Source organism: Siniperca chuatsi, linkage group LG2 (assembly GCF_020085105.1).
Source record: "Siniperca chuatsi isolate FFG_IHB_CAS linkage group LG2, ASM2008510v1, whole genome shotgun sequence".
In the NCBI taxonomy this organism is placed as follows: Eukaryota; Metazoa; Chordata; class Actinopteri; order Centrarchiformes; family Sinipercidae; genus Siniperca; species Siniperca chuatsi.
The window spans coordinates 22055553-22078763 of record NC_058043.1 but is presented as its reverse complement, the minus strand read 5'-3'; the positions used below and the strand labels follow the sequence as shown (position 1 = coordinate 22078763).

The 23211-nt window shown below is 40.8% G+C and overlaps 1 protein-coding gene across 4 annotated transcripts in view; it reads left to right on the top strand.

Moving 5' to 3' along the window:
* Positions 1 to 23189, top strand: part of LOC122868468 (histone deacetylase 7-like) — a 45216-nt gene extending 22027 nt beyond the window's left edge. For 2 of the 4 annotated variants that reach the window (XM_044180457.1, XM_044180488.1), the window contains 19 exons: positions 81 to 172; positions 923 to 1021; positions 1507 to 1660; positions 4043 to 4293; positions 4509 to 4748; positions 5450 to 5648; positions 5825 to 5958; positions 6066 to 6186; positions 6286 to 6335; positions 7589 to 7696; positions 7931 to 7986; positions 9170 to 9257; positions 9914 to 10033; positions 12582 to 12679; positions 16279 to 16397; positions 17214 to 17347; positions 17463 to 17547; positions 20524 to 20671; positions 20764 to 23189. In XM_044180457.1, the coding sequence (XP_044036392.1) occupies positions 81 to 172; positions 923 to 1021; positions 1507 to 1660; positions 4043 to 4293; positions 4509 to 4748; positions 5450 to 5648; positions 5825 to 5958; positions 6066 to 6186; positions 6286 to 6335; positions 7589 to 7696; positions 7931 to 7986; positions 9170 to 9257; positions 9914 to 10033; positions 12582 to 12679; positions 16279 to 16397; positions 17214 to 17347; positions 17463 to 17547; positions 20524 to 20671; positions 20764 to 20806 (2339 nt within the window). In that variant the 3' untranslated portion in view covers positions 20807 to 23189. Of the gene's footprint in view, positions 1 to 80; positions 173 to 922; positions 1022 to 1506; positions 1661 to 4042; positions 4294 to 4508; positions 4749 to 5449; positions 5649 to 5824; positions 5959 to 6065; positions 6187 to 6285; positions 6336 to 7588; positions 7697 to 7930; positions 7987 to 9169; positions 9258 to 9913; positions 10034 to 12581; positions 12680 to 16278; positions 16398 to 17213; positions 17348 to 17462; positions 17548 to 19917; positions 20676 to 20763 lie in introns of those variants that run through there. The other 2 variants (XM_044180477.1, XM_044180466.1) reach the window with 2 other exon arrangements.
* Positions 23190 to 23211: the final 22 nt, after the last annotated feature.

Genomic DNA, 23211 nt, shown 5'->3' with positions numbered 1-23211 from the left:
TTTGGTGTTGTATGAACACATCTGTTTTGACAGTGATGGCTATCATGAGTTGATAGTTGTGTCTCCATTCTGTCACCCAGACTCTTCCCCCAGCAGCACCCCAGCATCAGAGTGCAGCTCACCCAACGACAGCCTCCATTCGGATAATGTGGCCCTCCCACTGGCTCATGAGGTGAGCCCTCCTCTTATATTTGCATTTGGGTGTACACAAAATTCACGGTTCAGTATGTACCTCGGTTTTAGGGTCACGGTTCGGTACGTTTTCGGTACAGCAGGAAAACAAAAACATTTATTTTTGTAATTTATTTTGAAAAATGTAAACATTAAACAGTGGCTCATTGGCCATGATTCTTACTGTAACAGTTAATGCACTCAAATACTGTCATATTGTCGATAAGAAAAAATAAATATCAAATAAATAACACAAATGTCAGTAATGGTCTGAATCTGCAGTGAGAGGCTGCCTGAACGCTGTGGGGAGAAGGACTCGCCTTCCAGTCTGGTTTTGTCTCATTCCACTATTTGACACATCTAATTAAATCATCATCTAATTAAAACATTAATATAAATCCATTTTCTATTTACTGTGCTTACTATAATTTACCTTGCTGGAACAGTAGTGTGGATTTATCAGTTTTTAACACACAAGTCTTGTATAATAACCATTTTTAACAGAATCAGAATTTATTACTTATAACCATGTGCGGATCAGAACCAGGCTCGGTGTGCGAAGACAGCTACCGCAGGAGACGGCACAGACTCAGTTTATGACACAGAGTCCACTCGCTCTCAGTATATGGCACTAAGGACTCGGAGAGAAGCCACATGAACTTTATTATAAAAATGTGTGCTTTTTGTTGGATAATGTCATCATTTGTATGTGATAGATAATCTCTATAATGAAAATTTCTGTCTCATTCAGGCACAGAGGTTGCTGCTGAAGGATGGTAGTTTGGCCCATTTCACTTTGCCCCGCAACCCCACTGCTATGCCCAACATCACTGCTGGACTTCCTGCACAGGTGAGCAACAATACCTTCTAGGTTTCCCTTCAGAATTGATATTTAAACTGATGACGTTTTATTTCACAAAAAAAAAAACTATAAAAACAAATATGTTCCTGAATCATGCATCAATTTAAAGGATGAATTAAGTAAATTTACAGATCACATAGATATACATTCATGCTATGAAATGTGTATGTCTAAAATAGTGCCTGCACACTTGAACACTTATAGAAACATGTGGTATATTCAGGCTTTCACTTCCCTCTTGATCTCTGTGGGGCTTTCATATCTTGTGAATCAGTCATATGATAGTTCACTTCACTCACTTGATTACATTGTTAGCGTGTTTGTTGATGATTATTGCTTACTAAGCCTTCGCCCTAAGCACTAACCCTCCATATTCTCATTTGTGTTAAGCTGCAACCACAGCAAGGGCTTCCCTAATTCCTAGTAACCCTCCAGTATTTCTTACCATTATCTCTCCTCTCCCCTCTCCCCAGGCTGACCTGCGAGTAGCAAGGCCGTTGTCAGTATCTGCTCTGCATCAGGTCTACCTGCCTCTGGAAGGAAGCAGTCCAGCCCTGGCTCAGCGCCTGCAGCCTGTGCTCATACTGGAACCACAAACCGGACTGGTGCACTCCCAACTTGTCTCTCGTGAGTTGTGTGACTATAAATATGTACAGCAGAAACAGAAATACCTTAATATGCACATATAGAGAACACATGCATTTGGACACGCAAGTGACAACACAAAAGAACATGTATACATGCACATTTGATTCATCTTAATTGTGGTGGAACTTAACTGTAAAAGATCTAGGGACTTTATTGTGAAGTGTCAGCTTTTATTTTGTTGTCTGTAATCAAAAGGTGATGTTATTCATGCAGCCTTAGTAAAACCCTATAAGTTAGTGGCAGGTGTTTTAAGTATGGGCAATCTATCGCCTTTTTCAATTCTCTTCCTGTGACATTAGCAGTGAGTAGTTGGTCGATATGTGATGTATATATTGAAAGAAAATCATTTATTGCAGTACTCTATTTGTATTTGAGGTGATCTGTTTAATTGCTTACTTGTACCTGTAAGAGAAGCATTATCAATCAAATCCTAGATCATCATATTCAGCAATACTCCAGCCCATACCAGCCATGTTGTCAGCAATCTGATCCATTCCAGCTAGGTAACAGTCAACATGCTATGAATCAAAGCCACCATCAGGTCACCCTCCTAAGGTTTAAAACATACTTCCTGGATAATGGTCGTCCCAGTCACCTCCACCCTTGGGAGGGTTTCAGTAAGGTATTTAATCAGAACAATCCGTCTGTATATGAAGATGCACCACAAGAAAACCACATGGATGGAATAGGGACTGAGAGGGACCAACAGCTTGCACCTTCGATTGAAGATCTGACCTTTCTGCAGTCAATGGATGGTGGGAGTGGCCCAGTCAAAGTCCTGACCTGAATCCTATTGAGATGCTGTGGCATGACCTTAAAAAGGCAGTTCATGCTCGAAAACCCTCCAATGTGGCTGAATTACAACAATTCTGCAAAGATGAGTGGGCCAAAATTCCTCCACAGCGCTGTAAAAGACTCATTACAAGTTATCACAAACGCTTGATTGCAGTTGTTGCTGCTAAGGGTGGCCCAACCAGTTATTAGGTTTAGGGGGCAATCACTATTTCACACAGGGCCATGTAGGTTTGGATTTTGTTTTCCCTTAATAATAACGACCTTCATTTAAAAACTGCATTTTGTGTTTACTTGTGTAATTTTTGACTAATATTTAAATTTGTTTGATGATCTGAAACATTTAAGTGTGACAAACATGCAAAAAAATAAGAAATCAGGAAGGGGGAAAACACTTTTGCACAGCACTGTATTTGAGTACTCATCAAAGCCGCCAAAGAAAATGTGTTGTTGCTAAAAGATAAACAATCTAGAAGAAATGAGTGGTCAATGGGGAAGGATAATTAAGGCATTTCCTAGCTAGGATGCTTTAGTGAGGAAAGTGGTAAAGGTGACATCGCTCTAACCCCCCCAGGACTTACCTCAGACCTGTTTCCTGATGTCAAATGTAGTTTTTGTACGCAGGAGGTGGTGGGGAATGTGGTGTAACTAAGATCAAGGGACTCTCCTTGCTCGTTGGTCGTTTTGAGTTTGGGCAGTCTATAGCCACCCTTCTTCAGTTCTCTTCCTGTACCAATAGCAGTGAATTGATTTTGTTTATAAATATGTTGGTTACTATTTGATATATATATTGAAAGAAAATTAATTATTGTAGTACTATATTTGCATTTGTGATTGTATGTTCAATTGCTTACCTGTACTTGAGAAGAAGCATTACCAATCATTTTTATGTACACTTATTTTTGTATTTTTTGTTGCCACCTTTTCTTCATTTAAACCCTGCCAGTCCCAACAAAAAGCCTGTATATCAACCATTAACAACACTCATAATAGACCTTTTGACTTATTTTAGCGGGAAAAGCACAGGTGTAACTAATGACATCAATAATGACTGCATTCCATTTAGGTGTGTAAGTTCAGGGCCCTGGTGTTGTGTGTCTTGGCTCACTGGCAAGGCTTACTGAGATACCTAAATGGAGTGGAGCTATCAATGTCATAAATAACACCTGCGCTTCTCCTGCTAAATCAAGTCAAAATGTCTGCTGTGAAAAAGGTCAATTAATTTGAAAGCAGAGACTGTAGGAACAATAATGTTGTCTATCTTGTACTACATTTCTTTTGCCTGAATAGTATAAACAGCACAAGGGCGCCCTCTGCTTGGGTCTTAACGGCGATACAGTTTCTTTCCCTTAAACCCAATTATTCTCTTTTCATTTCCATTTTACTTTCCTTCTCCCCATTTCAGTTTCTTTTTTTCTGCTCCTGTTGTTGTCATGTTTTCCCTCATCATTATTGTGCTTCTTTATTTTTTTTTCTCAGCCTTCCCATGTACCCATACACCTCTGCCTCCTCTCCTTCTGTCTGCACTCATCTTAATTAGCCTGTTCCTCTCTCTCCTCCTCTCTACAGTTGATGGTTTGAGCTCCATTCCTCTGCAGCAGCAGCAGCAGCAGCAGCAGCGTCACCTGTCCAGGAGAGAAGGCGTAGTTACCTTGCCCTACCACAGACCCCTAGAGCGAACACGCTCAGAGCCTCCACCCTACAGCCACTCACCCCTTACTCTGCATGCCAGCCATCACTCACACACTCAGCACTACCTACCCCAGCAATACCACAAGACCGGGCTGGAGAGGTTCAAGCAGAATGCACAGCTGAGCAAGGTGAGAGGAGGCAGACGTGGACACTAGCATGTCACACACAAATAAACAAACTAGTTAGTTCTAATACTGACAGTGGTAGGTCTTTATGAGGTTGATTCTGTGGAGTCTTTGTGTGGAAAAATTTCAGTATTATGAGTTGTATACAAATGCACGTTAAAGAGAGCATTAGCAACTTCGAGACTTGTAAACACTCTCAAACTTATACCTTATATTAGCCAACAAGCAAGTCCATTAAGAAGCCTCGTCTGACACAGATCCCATCGGAGGACATGGACCTGGAGGAGATTGGATCAGGATCTGGTTCGGGGCCAGGATCCATGTGCGGATCAGAACCGGGCTCAGTGTGCGAAGACAGCTACCACAGGAGACAGAGCACTGCCAGCACAGACTCAGTTTATGACACAGAGTCCACTACCTCTTCAAGGGAGAGCTTGATCGAGCCCTCACAGACCCAGGTACTAATATAACCGCACGCAGAGCTTTCCAAAGGAATGATGACTTTTCCTTGAAAGAAAATCTCCTTAATGCTTTAATGTTCTTTTTGGTACTGGAAGAAAAAAGTATGTTGACATAGACTCTCTGCTAATGAATTTATCTTAATTAATGACCTCAGTATTTATGTTTAGTGCACCTTGATGGTACTGATGAGTATCAATTAACGGATTAACAGGCCATACATGTTATGCCCTCCAATAAAGCTCTTACAGTAATGTTTGCAGAAAAATAATGTTTCGTTTTTTTTTTGTTTTTTTTTTGTTTAGTTTTTAATTGAATACATTACTGATCATGTGACTAATGATGAAAAAATGTATTGTAAATGGGCATCCCTTATGCTTATATACATAAATTCACTTGTTTGAACCATGTTTTTGACATCAGAGGGCGCTGTAGCTTTATTTATACACAATAAAAAGAGTGAGAGTTACAGTATTGTGGCAGCATGCTTGGCAATACTGAATTTTCTTCATCAGTTGCTTGTTCTAGACAAGTAGTATTAAATTGACCAAATAATTAGTAGTTGCAATGTACTACAGAGAGGCATTTGACTTATGAGTATGTGGAAGTGTACTCCAGTTAGTTTTTGCCATGTGCTGCTGCTGATAAATGCTCTTTCATTCCCTGTTCTCCTCTTCACTCACTAACCTGGAAACCACAGAGGCAGGTGATCCTTAGACCAGGTTTCCAGCTGGACCCCCCGGGTGTGCCTGCCCTAATTTGGCCTCACCAGCCTCTGGTTCGGACCCAGTCCTCCCCAGCCTCCACCTCCCTGCCTCCTCCTTCACATCCACCCACTACCATACCTTCCCTGTCACTGTCCAGCCCTGCTGCAGACATCCAGCTACGCTTCACCACAGGTGAGGGACACTTTTTTGATCACGAAAATATGAAAAGAAGCCATGAATCCCATTAACCTGGTGACACATTTTAGTCATAATTCATGTACAATGGGATCGTCAAATACTGAAGAAGGGAAATAAGGTTAAGAGATTGTGTGTGTGTGTGTGTGTGTGTTGTGTGTGTGTGTATCTAGGTCTTGTTTATGATGCTCAGATGCAGAAGCACCAGTGTACCTGTGGGGACAACAGCCGCCACCCTGAGCATGCTGGGAGGGTCCAGAGCATCTGGTCCAGACTGCATGAAAGAGGTCTCAGGAGCCAGTGTGAGGTATAGCACACAGACACACACACACTACACATACTGGCAGATGTATACCGCCAGAGTCAGTATTATATGCAGCATATATATTTGTGTGTGTCTCTGTGTGTGTGTAGCGTATCCGCAGTAGGAAGGCCACTCTAGAAGAGCTGCAGTCAGTCCATTCAGAGAAACATGTGCTGCTGTTTGGTACCAACCCGCTCAACCGCCTCAAGCTGGACAACCGCAAGCTGGCTGGTAATATCAGTAATAATGATGAAAAAATAAAAATAATACTGTAATAATATATTATATAAATATCCATGATAGTTGAATGCCATAAATTATCTCCTGCAGGAATCTTATCTCAACGGATTTTTGTGATGTTACCATGTGGAGGTGTTGGGGTCAGTGCCACACATACACACACACACAAATCACAGACCCCTTTAAAACACGTCATGTGGGAATCTTTCCACTTATCTAATTGCATTACTGAACAGCAAACATTACATGACTGATTATGCCTCATTACACAATTAAGCCAATAATACTACAAATTGCTAATGCTATTGTTTTTGGCTAAGATAACTTTGAAACCCAATCAGAAATCAAAGGCTGTACAAAAGTGAAATGTGGAAGAAAGAGAGAGGAAGAAGGGAAGAAAGAGGGTATACAAAGAAACTGCAGCTTGGAGGGGTGCGTGCCAGTGAAACTGGATTTTATTTGGAGGGAATGGGTGTGGGCAAACAGGGACTGAGAATACAGAAAAAGATAAAATGTGAAGGTAGGATAGCAGAATAGATTACATTTAACAATGGACTATGAGAGAAGGAACAATAAAGAGGGTAAAAAAGGACCTAAAGACGTTTTCTCCTCTGATATGGTGAAACATAGACAATAATGCCTATGAGAAACTGTTGTGAAGCACAATGAGAAGAGAGAAGAGGAGGTAGGAAAAGAAGAAGGGGGCTGGGTGTCTGTTGATAAGACGACTGATCTGCCTGGATTTCCGGGCCCTTGGCTGCTCTGGTAGAGAGGGGTGATTGGAACAAGATGGCAAAGTCTGTGATAAAAGAAATTCCTCTGATTTCATTGTTCCACCGCAGCACACCACCAATGTGAGTTTTAAAACATGGAGCAACATTGAAGATGGAGTTTATAGAGAGAATAGATGCAACAAAGACAAAGTGGATGTGTAAAAAAGAAGTCTCAGCAATTGTTAGTAGTTTTTTTAATACACTAAGAGAATAATTATTCATGTCATTTATTATTTCACAATAAAGGAAGTGCAGTCAAAAATAAACTTCAGCTAGTAAATCCTCATAGGCAGGACTGTCAATGGTCTTATTGGCCGACAGCAGCTTGATCAAATGAAATGTTGTAAACCTGCTGACTGAGGATTTCCAGTGGGACTGTCAGGTAAAATTCTGCAAACTGGTCTGACAGGATTTCAGTTAATCTTTCATAAGTTGAATCATTTGAGACTGAGTCCAGTTTTGATGAGTCTGAAATTAATCAGGGAAAAAGAAAGCATTTTTTAAAACATGCAGAAATTTCTAACCATTCAAACAGAAGTAATTTTAAATTACATCTTCAGTTAACATCTGTGGCTGACTTTTGAACTGACTTACATGTCTCATCACTGTTTTACTGACAGGTAGATATCGATACAATCTGGAATGAACTTCACACATCAGCAGCTTCACGTATTGCTGCAGGATGTGTCACAGACCTGGCACTGAAGGTGGCACAAGGAGAGCTGAAGGTGTGTCTTAATAATACCTTATCAACAAATATCATGTGTTTTCTCAGGAATTTCAGAGCTGTGGGGTAAACAACTATTATATACAGTACAGTGCAGCTTTGGTAACTCCCCATGATAGCTGTTGTCTGCAATGTTTAACGAACAATGTATACAACAGCATAGCCAGGTGTAAGCTTAAAGATGTGAACTGGTGGCCATTGAAAGCAGCAAGGTGTTTTTGCTCTCCTCTCACAGAATGGCTTTGCAGTGGTGAGGCCCCCTGGACACCATGCAAACCACTCCTCCCCTCTGTAAGTACAGCAGCATACACACACACACACACACACACACACACACACACACACGCACACATACCAGGAGCCAGGAGGTCTCTGCAAAGTGTTTCAAAGGATTTATTACAGCTACACTTCTGAGCAAGAGAGAGAGAGTGAGAGAGAGAGAGAGAGAGAGAGCCTTTGTCTCTCTGTCTTAATTTGTGTGTGTGTGTGTGTGTGTGTGTGTGTGTGTGTGTGTGTGTGTGTGTCTGAGTTTGTGTGATGTGTGCTACCTACCTGATGCCCAAGGCAAACTACCGCCTCCACTCAGTTTCTTTTAAACTTTCAAGACAAAGAGCAAAGCACCTCAAAAAGAACTGTGCGTGTGTGTGCACTGTATGTGTGTGTATTTGTGTGGACGTGTGCATTTGTGTGCATGGATTTGTGTCAGTCTTTGATAGGAGACATTAGCCAAGTAACCACATTCAGCTGGGACTGTGTGTGTGTGCTCAGCAGAGCTTGTCACTTGTTATTTATAGGGTGATAATGACTTTTCTTGATGAGCAGAGTTTGGACAGCATATATGATATACCGTCCACACACACACACACAAAGGCACTCACAGTTTACGACCCATGCTGACACTGCCGCTTCCAACATTCCTCCATTGTTTTTCATACATCAACACTTTTTTTGCATACCTTTACTGTAGTCAGTGAGTGTTGTGGGAACTGCTTCCCTAAGTTGTGAGTTCATTTCTCTGAAATCATCTCACACGTCCTGCCAGCAGTTCACACTATGTTATCATTTGAAATGTGAAGTCAATTTTAGCTCGGTTTTCTGTTTGTCACAAAATTTGTGGGTTCTGCATTTCTCAGGAGTGCAAGATTCTAGACTTAGCATAATGTATAATGTAAGACGCTATTTTTGTTTGTCAGCAGTGGAAGGTGAAATACAAAACAACTTGAAATTAAACATCCTCATCCTCAAACATTTCTTAAATGTTTGCCTGGCACGGGTTTCCCTCTATGACTTGCACATTAGAGTCAGTGCTGTGATTGTCACAACCTGGACTGAATAGCCACCACATGACGCTACAGAACTGGAGACATGTCTTAGAGGTTCCTAAGGTCCATATGGTGATTCTATGATATTAATTTGTTGAAGATGTCCTGATAAACACATGTGGCTGCCTCTCTTCCTGTCTGTTTGTCCACAGGGGCTTCTGTTTCTTCAACTCTGTGGCCATCGCTGCCAAACAGCTCCAACACAAACTCAACGTCAGCAAGATCCTCATCGTGGACTGGGTGAGGACCTACCACATGACCAGCATCACTGGTCTACACATGGACAGGAATAAACAGACCAAAACATTCATGCACACAAATGTATCCTGGGCACAAACAAGGTCCCAGAAGCAGAGCGGCCCTCTACAGTAGCACTCCTATTTGTTATTTAGTTCATTTAGGAGCTGTTATCTCTTGTCTCCATGTGTGATCTGAATTGTCACGTATGCTTAGAGTAGACACAGAGTCACACACAGTCATAGGAACACGCACCCATAAACACGTGCAGTTATTGAGTCGCAGCCAGGTGGTCGTCTCTGTTCACCATGTGTGTGTATATGAGCCTTCACCATGTCTTTACACACACCATGCTGACATATTACTGCATCAAACATTAATTACTACCTGCTTCATCAAAAATCTTTTACGATTAAAACACATTTGCCGTTGACAGGGATTAAGGTTTAACAGACCTTGCTCTCTGCATTTTGGGTTATATGTTTTATGTATACTTCCTAATAAGAGAATAGACAATGAAGTTCTTCACATTTTTTGTGATTTGAGATCAGATATATTGTTTTGAACAAATATGTGAATCTATCAAGGTTTTCATTATGTGTGAAATACCTGACTCTGTCCTTGGTAACTTTCTAACCTGTTATCCAATCATTGTCCAGGATGTTCACCATGGCAACGGCACCCAGGAAGCCTTCTATAATGACCCGAGTGTGCTGTACATCTCTCTACATCGCTATGACGATGGCAACTTCTTTCCTGGTAGTGGACATCCCAGTGAGGTAGATAGTCTTCCACAGCAGTGCTGTGTTTTTTTGCTTTTGTTTGTGTTGTCATGGTGATGTTTGGGTATTTTTGTGTGTTTCTGCATGTACCTAGATTCTTGTGAACACAATAGTTTAAGAACAACACATGAGAAACATTTATACTTATAACACCGGTTCTCTTTATAGAGTAGATGATCTGAGTACATTCTGGATATATAATACAGACATTTTTTATTTTGCCCATGTCTCTTGTGTTGGCGTAGAAATATTTGGTAATTATGTGATTCCAGTGGGTCATTAGGGAGCTTAAGAGCCTTGTGTTTAGCATATACTTGTCAAAACAGGAAGAATTATTGTAACAATAAATCCAGGAATAATCTACATGATTTAAAGCCCCAATTATAACCTCAATTGGGTCATGATGACTGATTTTCAAGATAAGAGTTTGCACTGCACAGGGAGAAAATGAAACAGTATGGATATATTACCTTGCAGTGTACAGGCATTTAGGAATAAAATATCTTGCCTACGATTGGACCTCAGACCAGTCGGAGCTGTCAGGATTAGATCAATATTTTATCTATACCAATGGAATGCAAGCAATGTGATCCTGAAATTTCAGCTGGTTACAACATAAATCTGAACACAAAATGCCTGTCTACGAGTTTAATCTGAAAATGTCTTTTCAACATCATTTAGAATTTCTGTTATAGTTTGTGTTTTTCAGGCTTAACATAAATATTTATACTAAAAATACAATTAGAATATCGTATTAGCAAATGCTGCAAATGTGTTTATCCAGTGAACTCGCCGTAAGCTTATCACACTTTGATTTTGTGTCTCTATTGTAGGTTTATTTCCCTAGTTCTAGTTTATTTAAGAAACTTCAGGGCTTTGGATGTCAGAACACAGGATGTGTACAGTCGAAATGCATGCCTATGTTGGAATACAGGAAACTGAGATGCCTATGAATTCTGCCTGCGGTTTTACCAGAAACCAAGTGTGATGACTATCCCCAGTCAGATGAATTGACCCCAACCCACGGCGGCATCCACCACCCATTCAATCCCCCACATCCCCTCCTCTTATTCTCCCATCCTCCCCCACAATAATGAGGATAAAATAGTCAATGTTTTCCCATAAAATCCCCTGATGAGGGACGGTACATAAAACGCTCTGCTGGTTTGGATGTGGCTTTGCCTTAAGTGGCCCCTCAACCTCTGTTGAGCTGTGTGGTAAACCTCTGGAGTCTCGCTGTCCCCTGTGTAGGTATATAACACACCATGGGGTAGGGGTGTGATGTCATAGCCATAACAGAGAGTGCAGAGTACCACACAGAAACCAGCGAAGGCCTAATCCAGTCCAGCAACTCTTGAAACATGAAAGAGAGAAAGAGGACAGAGAGGAGCACAAGAGACTTGGAGCAATAGCAGGAACTGTGTGTGTGTGTGTGTGTGTGTGTGTGTGTGTGTGTGTGTGTGTGTGTGTGTGTGTGTGCACGCGCGCGCAGCTGTGTTACAGTGTGTCCATGTGCACGTGTGTGTGTGTGCGTGCGGGTACATTACCAGTTGGCAGAGGACAGGAGGCCTCATGTGTTTTTCGTTTGCCCTGTGAACATCCCGTCCACTGAGAGAAGAATGGAGACAGACGCTTTGCAATGCTCATCAGCATTCTTTCAAACATCCTCTCACACCCATACACACACACACACACACACACACACACACACGCACACAAAGGAAATTACCACTCCTTGTTGCCAAGAGTATGTCAATCAACCTCCTCATTCTCCCCTCAAACTGACACACTGACTGATGGTGAAGGGCTTAGAGAACAGCTAAATGGCTGCTTGCAGGACTACAAAGAGAGAGGAATCCTTAAACCTTCTTTCCAAGACCCGGGCCTCAGTTCACTCTCTGCCCCAAATATGTGAGGTCAAACTCAGGGAACCTCCACTCTGACTCTGCCTGGCATTTTGGGAGTACGCGCCAATCTCAGTACAACTAAAAAGAAATCCACTAAAATCATTTACAGTATGTGGTATGAGTAGTATACCATTCCAATTATATACAAATAATATATTTTCAAAATATAAATAGAACATTTTACAAAATACAGAATGTGATTCTAATTGTTTTTTATATGTCAAGCAGCAGTTGCCAAATGTGAAATATTTCCCAGTATAGCTGTAGCCTAAAGCATGGGAATCATAAACGGGTGTAGCTCTGTTGTGGCTCAGAGTGATTTATAAGGCCATTTGACAAATTGTATCAAAATCAAAATGGAGGGACAGGGGTGTTGAATTAATAGCCATCCGTCTTTCATTTAGAAATCATAATCACTCCCTGGTGTTGCCTTAAAAAGATTCAGTGACTTTTCCTCGATTGCTGCAATGCAAGGTTTTGCAACAGCCATGCTGATTTTGTGAACATTTGACACAAATCTGTCATTGTCACGCAGTTTCTCAACTTTCACTGGGACTCATTAACTTTCTTGACATTCACAGAGACTCTTTCTCTCTCTTCACTACCTCTCTCTCTCCCCTCTCTCTCCCTCCATCCAGGTGGGTGCAGGTGCAGGCGAGGGCTTCAATGTAAATGTAGGATGGACAGGGGGTTTGAACCCTCCCATAGGTGATGCCGAATACTTGGCTGCATTCAGGTAAAGAATGAGCTCAACCTGTCTCTATTAGCCATATCATATTTCTTTACATACTGTAGTGCTCTGCAATTTAAAATCTAAAATAAAAGGTCTGTTCTGGTGTTTCAGCATGTTCAAGCCCATTTGCTTCAAATTCGATACTTGCATACATTACAGTCAACCATTTACAAAAGCATAGCATAGTTTTCATAGGTAATCCACCGCTGAGAACATTACATTGTAATCTTATTTGTTGCATAACAATTACATATAGTGTTGCTGGTAAGGGTGTCCAAGTTGATGCATTCAAGTTCGGGTTGGAAGCTCTGTGACTCAGGGGTCAGCTGCTGAACAGTAATTTTTTAATGCAACGATCCTTTTCATGACAACATGTTGCAGCATGTTGCAGGAGTCTCCAACACGTTGCTCGCAAGTTACCAGTAGGTCACTACCTGTTTTTGAGTTGCTCACTTAAAGGTACAGAGAATATGAATTAAAATCTGACAACACAAATGCACCCAGTAAACATGTGTCATTTTCAGTCCCACCAAATACGTAGACGTCCCTCTTCACTCCCACACAAAATGATTATTTGCCAATCAGCTTTCAATCAAATGAGTTACATCATTGTCAGGGTTGTTATTCACATCACCTCAAGTATGCCGTCAGTGAAGTACCATGATGTTAGTAAGCTAGTTTAGCTAATAAAACCACCAGATACGCAATGACAGCAGAACATGGCCAGGTCAAGAAAAAGCAGAAAACACAATTTTTTCATGAGGAATAGGAAAGTGAGTTTTTTCACCAATAAAGAATGACAAGTGCGTGTGCCAGGAGGACAAACAATAAGCCATTATTTTTCTGGTTGAAGCCCACTCTCAAAACTTCCCATTTTCACTGGAATGCAACACCTGTAAGACATACAGTACTTTTACAGTACAGTGTATTATCATACTTAATCAATTATACTTTAATGTTGGATCTTGTTCACTTTAGTATCTCAAGCAAGTTTCATATCTTATTCCTGATTTACTCTGAAAAATGTTCAGAGTAAAAATTTACTCTGAAAAATGTTCGGCAGTAATCAATGTTATGTTAAATGGACAAAACTTTGATATAGTCTCTCCATGAATTGTTGAGCTAAAAACAAAACCATACACAAATGTGTAACACACCTTTGCTCTCACCACATTTTTCATTTCATTCAAGCTATTTTTCCTGAATGAATATAGTTTGGTTCTGCTCTACACTGTAATGAACTCAGAGTGTTTCTGTCAGCAACACTGGCTCGCCACCAAATGATTAAATAGAATGTAAGCTCTACCCGATTCTGCTTGCAGCAGACACAGTGGGTGGGCCCCTCGTCAATGGAAAGATGCTAATGAGCTAACCCATACTGGTAAAACCCATAGAGCCAATAGGCAGGCTCGGAAACAGTAAGTCCAGTGTTTACTGGAGCTCTGGATGCTAATTAAGAAACAACTGGTCTTTTCCTGAGTAGGCGTCTGGTTTTGGTATTTTTCCTCCAGTTTGGGAAAGTGGCAAGTGTTTTCATGTGTAAAACTTCCTCAGTTAACCACACTGTAGTACTGTACTGTATTGTGTGTTACCCCTAGAAACTTTGCCCTGTATCAAAGCTCTGTGGAGAAGGAGTATCCTGGTGGTCCAGTGGTTTGAGGCACATACCATGTAGCTCTGATGTCCGGGGTGCATATCCTGCTAAAGACTTTTGTCATATGTCATCATGGGGAGCAACATATTTACTGCCACTGTCTACTATCTAATTAAGGCAAAAAAAATTCCACAATAATAGTAAAAATGTCATTTGGATTTGCAAAACTGCAGCAAGATAGTCAAGATTTTTAAGAAGCAAAATGCATGAAACAGCACTGGAAGGATTTCTGTAAAAACATACACTACACAAACGTTTGAATAAATTTTTCAGTGGACTTTGCCACCATTCCGTGGATTAACTGGTGCGAATAAATGCATAACACGCTATACAGACAAAATTTAATGCATCATGAATTCATGTTTATGCAATTAAATATCTAGTCTGGTGCCAGTTCTGTAATTCAATTTGAATACATGATTTAGATGACGGGGTGTTCCAGACTGTGTGTTTCTCTTCGGGATGGAACAGAAAACTAGCCAGAGTGCGGTTGTTCATGATGTGTGTCTGTTTTTGGGTGTGTGTTAGTGACAGGGGAAATATTGTGGTCGAGAGTGGTGGTGGGACTCTAGTACAATCAAGAGAAAGCTCAGCTGCGTTGAGATTAAGTGTCATGACGTAGTGTGTGTGTGTGTGTGTGTGTGTGGAGGATTACTAAGGTGGTCAGAATTTAAGGTCAGTCTAATCACCGGTAGCACAGCACACGCACACACACACACACACACACACACACACACACACACACACACACACACACACGTAACATCCAGTTTCAAAGGAAGAGTATGAGTATGTCTATAGTTTGGCCTGTGCATAGCATGTATGTGTGCATGCACATATTTTCATGTGCATTTCTAGGTGGCTACTGACGAATGACAAACTATGGAGGAGAGCAGAAGAGAGGAGAAGAAGTGGGGGGTGCATTGTTAGGGAATCCAAAGGCGGCGTAATTAGGCCCAATGGATCCCAGATGGCTGGCTGTCAGTGACGTGAGAAGAGGGACGAGCTCCTAATAGGAACCAGACGCACACAAACGCCTTTGAACTGCCGCTGAGAGAGAGAGAGAGAGAGAGAGAATCAAACGCGGCATGGGCCGTGCGCTCTTGCTAAATAACTGGCAGCAGGAGAGGAGAGGAAGTGAGGAGGAGAGCATAGAAGCGAGGAAAGTGGTCTCCCCTGAGTAGAGTATACAGTATGTGGGCGTCTCAGCCCAGATATGTCAAGGGTCTCATTTTTATCTGCTTGTGTCACTCGCAAAAACAGAAACTTTTCAGTGTTTGCCACCTGCCTAAAGTTGTGCGATTTCTGTCAAGTCTTGCTTGTTTTTTTAACTTTATATATCCAGGAAAGGTTTGCAGCGTGCTCATGCTTCTTTTTTTCAGCAGTGCTCTGCTTCACATTTAAACAGTTGCACACATTCACACCTGGGAGCTACCCCACCTTCTAGTGTTGGCCACTTACCAGGAGTGGATCAAGAACAGAGATCAAGCACTTGGAACACGGCCTTTGATAATTTATCTTTCATCATTTTCAAATGGATAGAGTTTACAATGAAGTAAATGTTTGCAGTTAACAATCCAGAAAAAAGTCTTACATTGTACAAGTGTTCCAGTTGCAAATCAATCACCTCAACTATGCAGTGATTTCAGTTTGATGTTTTTGTTTTTTTTTTACTTTACAGGCAACTTAAGATTCTGTTCATTACAATATGTAATATTTTTCAATCTGTTCAAATATTAAAGCACTCCCATAATGACTTCCTCTCTCACATTATTATATTGTATTCACTGTTCCAAGTTCTCATTTTTTCACAAATTATAAACACCTGTTGAAAACATGATTTCTTAAATGTACTATCTAATTTCAGCGAGGCCACAGGGCTTGAGTGAACGTAACATACGATACAGTATTTGGTTTACAGCATGTTGTTTCCTCTCTCCCTCCTCAGAGCCGTGGTGATGCCCATTGCCCACGAGTTTTCCCCAGATGTGGTGCTGGTGTCAGCTGGCTTCGATGCTGTCGAAGGACATTCGTCATCACTGGGAGGCTACAAGGTCACGGCCAAGTGTAAGGCTCAATCAGCCCCTCATTCACATGCAGCACAAATTCACATGAACGTACTCTTACACACAGACATGGACATAGATATTAATCAGTGTTAACATCACACAAAGTGCAGTCTGACATCCATCGTACTTATTTATACATATCTATCTATCTTTAGATATTTATACATATCTGTTGTTTACCTCTTGTTAGAATCAATATTTGGTTGTTCTGCATTTTATTTTAATATCCTTATTTTGAATGCAGTATAATAGCAGACACCAACCCAGACTGTGTTAATAGGTAGCTCCAATTAATTTGTGGGACAAATTGCAGAATCATAAAGCTTGGTCATTCCTCACAGACTATTTTCAGGTGGATAAACACTCTTTCACAGCTGAACAGCCTTAAGTATTGATGTCAGACATTAGCATCAGACAAGAAGTTTTGATCAAAACAAACCAAAACTTCCCGAGTGCAACTTCAGAGAGAAATTAAAGTTTGTTTGTGCACTGATTTGAGAAAAGTTTCGGGAACTATTTTTTATTTTTAAATAAAATGTAGATTCATAAATCTCGTTTTTCATAAATGAGCATTGATCTGAATAGGCATGCATGGCATCTACAAGGCAGGGAGCACCACTCTGAACTAATGATGGTGACACCAGCATGTTTACATTCACAACAGTTTTGTGAGTTAGAGGCTGGTGTAGAAAATGGAACTAACTTTCACCAACACTTTAATGTTAATCTTTTAATCTTGTTAATATCTAGGGAGGAAGTCATTATCTGGCTGAACCTGTGTATGTGTGTGTTTTTGTGTGTTTCTCGCTACCAGGTTTTGGCTTCCTGACCCGTCAGCTGATGTCATTGGCCGGGGGTCGGGTGGTCCTGGCTCTGGAGGGGGGACATGACCTCAAGGCCATCTGTGATGCCTCTGAAGCCTGCGTCAGCGCCTTGCTGGGCATGGAGGTGAGATGTGTGTGTGTGTGTGTGTGTGTGTGTGTATGTATGTACAGTACATATTATCTGTAGAGATATACAGTATGTTCCATCCTCTAACCACTCACTCTGGGTTGTGTCCCAGGTGGAGCCTCTGTCCCAGTCTGTGTTAGACCAGAAGCCTTGTGAAAATGCTGTCCAGTCGCTGCAGAGAGTCATCCAGGTTCAGGGTGAGAACTGACACCTCAACACAACACAACCTCTAGCATCCAGAGCCCTCAGCAGCACGTCAGTCAGCAGCACTGTGAAAATATATACATACACATTTTCAAGTGTTTTCTGTTGTAATGAGTCCTGAGTGCATCAACAAAGAAATCCCAACTCTTGCAAACAACTAGCTGAAGAACCAGCAACACAATGTGCTGATCAGTGTGCGAAATATGCTATGACAGACAGCACACACAATTTTTCATCCTGTATGTCTATGGGAAGACATTTTTCATCTTCCTGTCAAGAGTCCTGCACGTTTCCAGTTTTGCAAACCCGCCGCTCACCTGCAAAGCTCAGCACTGGAACCGACCCGTTACCGGCAATTATCTCTAAATCAATTCCAGACTCGCAACCTGACTAGCAGGCTCATCAAATATGTTCTAAGCGGGCTGCTGGGCAGTACAGGCGAAAACTGTAGGGCTTCACAACAAGGAACTAAATAAATAAATAAAAACACAGTGACACGTGCAGATTGCGCAGGCAGAAACACCCTCCATATTTTAGTAAATTATTTTCACTTGTGTTTTACTTCCTGAGCAGACCAACTCGATGGCACAGACACACACTGACACCTCCAAAACCAAAACCGTGCGTAATATTACACACAGCATGGACACCTTCATTCATTATTTAAATCTTCCGACAAGACACCAGGATTTAACTGTTAATGGACCTAATTTTGTCTTGAAATTTAAGAACTTTTTTAAAAAATAAATTAGGTTTTTCAGATATAGAGGGGAGGAGCAGAACTGCGGAGTTCAGAATGTATTATTTTGCTTATATTAACTGTATAGTTTGCAGAATTACAACTGCTGCTGGTATGCAAGCCAGCAGTGCTGGAGCAGCACCAGTATAGGCCACATCAGCTGCCTGTTAACTGTCAGTCTGTGTTGCTCTTCACCTTTTAATATTCAAACATGAAAATCATTTTTACAGTATGGATAAACATAAAATAATTAGCTTTCAATAATTTGCCCCCAAAATTTGATTTTGATTTTTTCAGGGGGTCCAAGGTGTTAATTTTGCACACTGGTGCTTATACTTTTTTCTACTCGTAGTTCTGCTATTTGTTTCAAAACTTTTCTGCCGTCATTTGCTATTTCCATTCGTCCTCTAAAGTTGTTGCCATCTTTCTTTATCTAACCTGTAACTTCACAATTTCTCCTTTACTCTCCTCCACCTCCATTATCTGTCTCAGTTGCCTTTACTTCCTCACTCTCTCCAAGGTCAGTCATAAGATGCTTCAGTTGACAAGCAAATGTCACAAACACCTTTAAAATGTCACAATAAATGTGAGATAAATATATTTCCTGCAGCTGGTTGGAAGAGAATAAACTTCCATTACACATCAACAAGAAAAATGAAATAATTTGTATTGGCCATGTTGTTATTGAGCCTTGGTGTTAGCTGAAGTACATGCTTTTATTTGATGAGATTTTATTTGATTCTAGATGAGATCAAAGAAATACACCTGTTACTGTTGCACCAGCTCAGTCATTCCATGTTCACCGCCTTATACATGTGAGGATTTCAAGTCAAGGCGATTTTCATTAATATAGCCTCAAATGACACAGGGCTCTGTACAATCTGTACAGCACACAGCATCCTCTATCTTTAGACCCTCACTTCAGACGAGAAAAACGCCACAAAAAACCTTTAACATGAAATAACCTTTAACATGAGGTAGACACTTCAGGAAGAGCATCAGAGGAGGGATAGTAAAATTTCAGTACAGTTACAAAGCGATTTTACAGTCAACATATCAGGGCATCCACAGAAACTTTCAAATTTTGCATTTGAACTGAAAACTTGTTTGCTTCTGCTACTATCGTGGCGTTTTATCTTACATCAAAACATTTCCGGTTTGATGAAAATAATAATTATTGAATATTTGTCAAGTTAGACAATATATATATATATATATATATATATATATATATATATATATATATATATATATATAGATATATATAATAGGGACGGGCATTGGAAATTAGCAGTAGCTATACATGCTGTGAGACATTGCATTGGACAATTGTTATGCAATTCTCTGTGCATACTGTATCTGTCCCTATCAGATAAACATTAAATAAATAAATATTTTTTTCAAATTTTGATTCACTTTTAGTTTGATGATTCCATCACTCACAATTAATGGAAAATAATTCTGTTTCTCTTCCCATTGACAAGCTGTCAAGTCTTTTTTGCATTTCCATTTTCTATAACTTTGGTCTATTTCTCCACTTAGCACCTCCCTCTGTCTCCTCATCCCTCCTGCTCTCTGGCCACCTCTCCTCCTTTACACCCCTGTCTCCCATCCCTCCCTCCAGCCGTCCCACACACAGACAGACACACACACGCACACGCCCTGGCTCCAATTATCTTCAAACACTTCTCTGGCACACGACCTTCGCAGCATCCCCTCCTGATTGCACACAAATGTTATCCCAACCAAATTAGATTAATTAAAAATATTTGCAAAGCCACAAGAATGTTAAGCCCATAATTTAGGCCCGGGGTGAAATATGTGCGAGTTGCATGCACAGCCAGAACACACACGCTCATAGACGAACACATTTGCAAACACTGATTGATTTTACTTTACTTTTACCACTGTGTGTCACAGGACTCGAGCCTGGAGACCCAGAGAGAACAGATTGAATTTGAGTTTACATTTTTGAAATGATCAACATGCATATTTAGACCATGGGCTGTTTATATCACAGTCAATGCTTATATTCAGATCAAACAGCTACAACTGGCGGATCAAACACCAAGTACTGCTTTTTAATAATGCAGTGCAGGCATTTTCCCTCAAGGAACCATTCAGGATGAAAACAACACTGAAATACCGACAACTGAGGCCATTAATCTTTCTCTCGTTCTCCTTACTTCCTTCCTCCTCTCCCTCTTTTTCATCTTCTTGCTTCCTGCAGGTGAGTACTGGCAGAGTGTGAAGGATTCAGCCGCCACAGTGGATCTTTCCTACCTGCAGGCGCAGAGACGACGGCTGAGACGAGACTCGGACAGCGAGGCCATCAGCGCCATCGCCTCGCTGTCGATGGGAGCTATCGCATCTGACAAGTAGGGACGACGTCATATTTAATATCTTCTGCTCTAGCAACATTACAATACTACACTTCATGCATCATAAAATCTTTCTCTCGTTTATTAAGGAAGCAGCCAGAAAAACTGACAGACAAAGGTGCTTCTCACTGAAGAAAGAGTCTCCTGACAGTTGCCTTCAACCAAGTCTCAAAGGAAACACACATACACACACACACAAAGCAACGCATTTGGACCATCACTGGAAGCAGATGTCCTCCTCAGTTTGACCACTGTATTCATCACCTCACAAAAACTCCTCCACCTGCATTACTACTGGCTGCAGTCTGACCACTCTGATTCAAACACACACTGAGGAACAACATTCATATTCTCATGACGCCTCGACAGGCTTCTCCTGAAGGGGACATCGATCTCTGAACTGAGAAAAAGTTGAAAAGAAAGACATCCAGAGGCAGATTAACGATCTTCACTCTCTTGTAGCATTGGGAGCTAATAGCATGACGTAGCATGAACACACACTTGACAAAGCGCAGCTCTGCAACTTTAAACATTCACCTCCCACAAGACCAGCGAGAGACCGCTCGGACTGTTGTAACCTTGAAGCCGGGGTCAGAGGTCACCTCGGCTTACTGGAGCCAATCACTCAGAGCGGAAGGAGTCGTCCCTGCAGGACGTGCTGGTGAAGGAGAGCAGACATACCCTCTGCACTTAAAGCGCGTCCCGCTATGATGATGTCATTTGTCTGCATGTGACAAAGATCCAATGAAGGAAAAGTTTCTGATGGTTTTGCACTGTACCGTTCTGTAATGTGAAATGGACAAGATGGAAGAGATGCAGCCACATCGGCCATGTTGACAGTCAAACATCTTGTTTGGTCACATTTTTAGCTTATTTGAATTCATTTGACCTATGGCACACATTTTTGTGAATGTCAGTACGAGATCCAGTAAGAGTGAAGCTACAGTGAAGTCTGAGATACATGTGTTTTATATTGTTTTGTATGTCCACATATTTTCTTAAATCTTTTTTTTTTTTTGTCTTGGCCTGTCGGGCGAGCATATGCAGCAAGACTGTGCATCGCTGCAATTATTGTTAGAAGACACAGCAGTCTTTGATGAAGTGCATCTTAAATGTGTAGACATACTGTAGTTTGTATCAGTGGCATTAGTCACAATGAAGAGCTAATACCTCTAGTCATTGGAGTATCAATATCATGGGGGAAAGTAATCACTTTGAAAGGTTCCTGAAAGAGATTCTTTACACGTCAGCAAAGACAGAAGTCACCCATGATGCCTCAGTGCAGCAGACCACTCAGAAATGATTGTTAATGTTACAATGCAGATCACACCTTCTCTGTCAGGAGATGGATTTTTAACATTTTGGATGAGACTCATCCAAAGACTTTATGACAATCACACACTTACAGTGCCCTCAGGAAGGGAGGATCAGAATGACTTGGGTCTTAAAATCTGAACATTGATCATATGTGTTAAGTGGACCAGTGTTTCTACCTGTGGATGAGCATTCCTGCTGTATTTAGTAAATGTATTTTATAGTTTCATTTCTTCCATAACAAGGACCAACTGATGTGTCCTTTGTTCATCATTGACGTAGCGTTCGTCTGGGACGTTTTGCTCCCCGGACCAAACAGCGACATTTTAGCAGTTAGTACTTTAATAATACTGAGATAGTTGAATATCCACACAGTGCAATTGGACACAGGACAAGCGCAACCAAAGTTTATGAGAACAATGTGCCGTCCCTGGACTGGCATGGCTTAAAGAACTTCAAAGATTTTGAAGAGTTTGTGAATGTTTCTTTTTTCTATCCAAACAGTTGAACAGAACCAAAAGCACAGGATGGATATATAAACAAATTCATTTCTCAAAAAAAAAAAACTACATGACTTCTATTTATACATTCAGATTCTGTGTCTTTGAAGTGCTCTTTGCATGTCTAACACAATTTTGACAGTGCTATGGATTATTTTTTTAAACACAGTTTGTTTGCTTTCTTTCTTTCTTTATGTTGCATTGTGTATGCAACTCAAAACCTGTCAAATCTGTGTTAATGTAATGAAAATGTGAAAACAAATGACGGTGAGAGAGCGCAGAGCAGTTTCAGCTGCATATCATGTAGGACAGTCCAACAGAGAGTGTAGCTTTATGTGGTTTTACAAGAACATTCATGACAGTGACCTGACATATCTAATGTCTTATCTTTTGTCTTAATTAATGCAAATGACTTATTTTTGTATTTGATATCAAAAATGAAATCTGTGCGGGCGTACTTAGAGACCAAATTATCAGCCCGTGTGCCTTAAAGTATCATGCTGACCAACCTGTGTGAAGGTAGCCTTAACAAACTGGATCTTAATTAAAACTGCAGGCAAAGTCCAGTTTTCTCATTACTGACTCTGATTTTGTTTCTGTACAGTGTACATAATGACTTTGTTTTGGATTTTTGTCTGCCTTTGTCTTTTCTACTATTTTTGTTTCCAAAAAAAATCCTTAATAAAGGTAAATTATATACATTTAAATAAGAGCATTCATTTA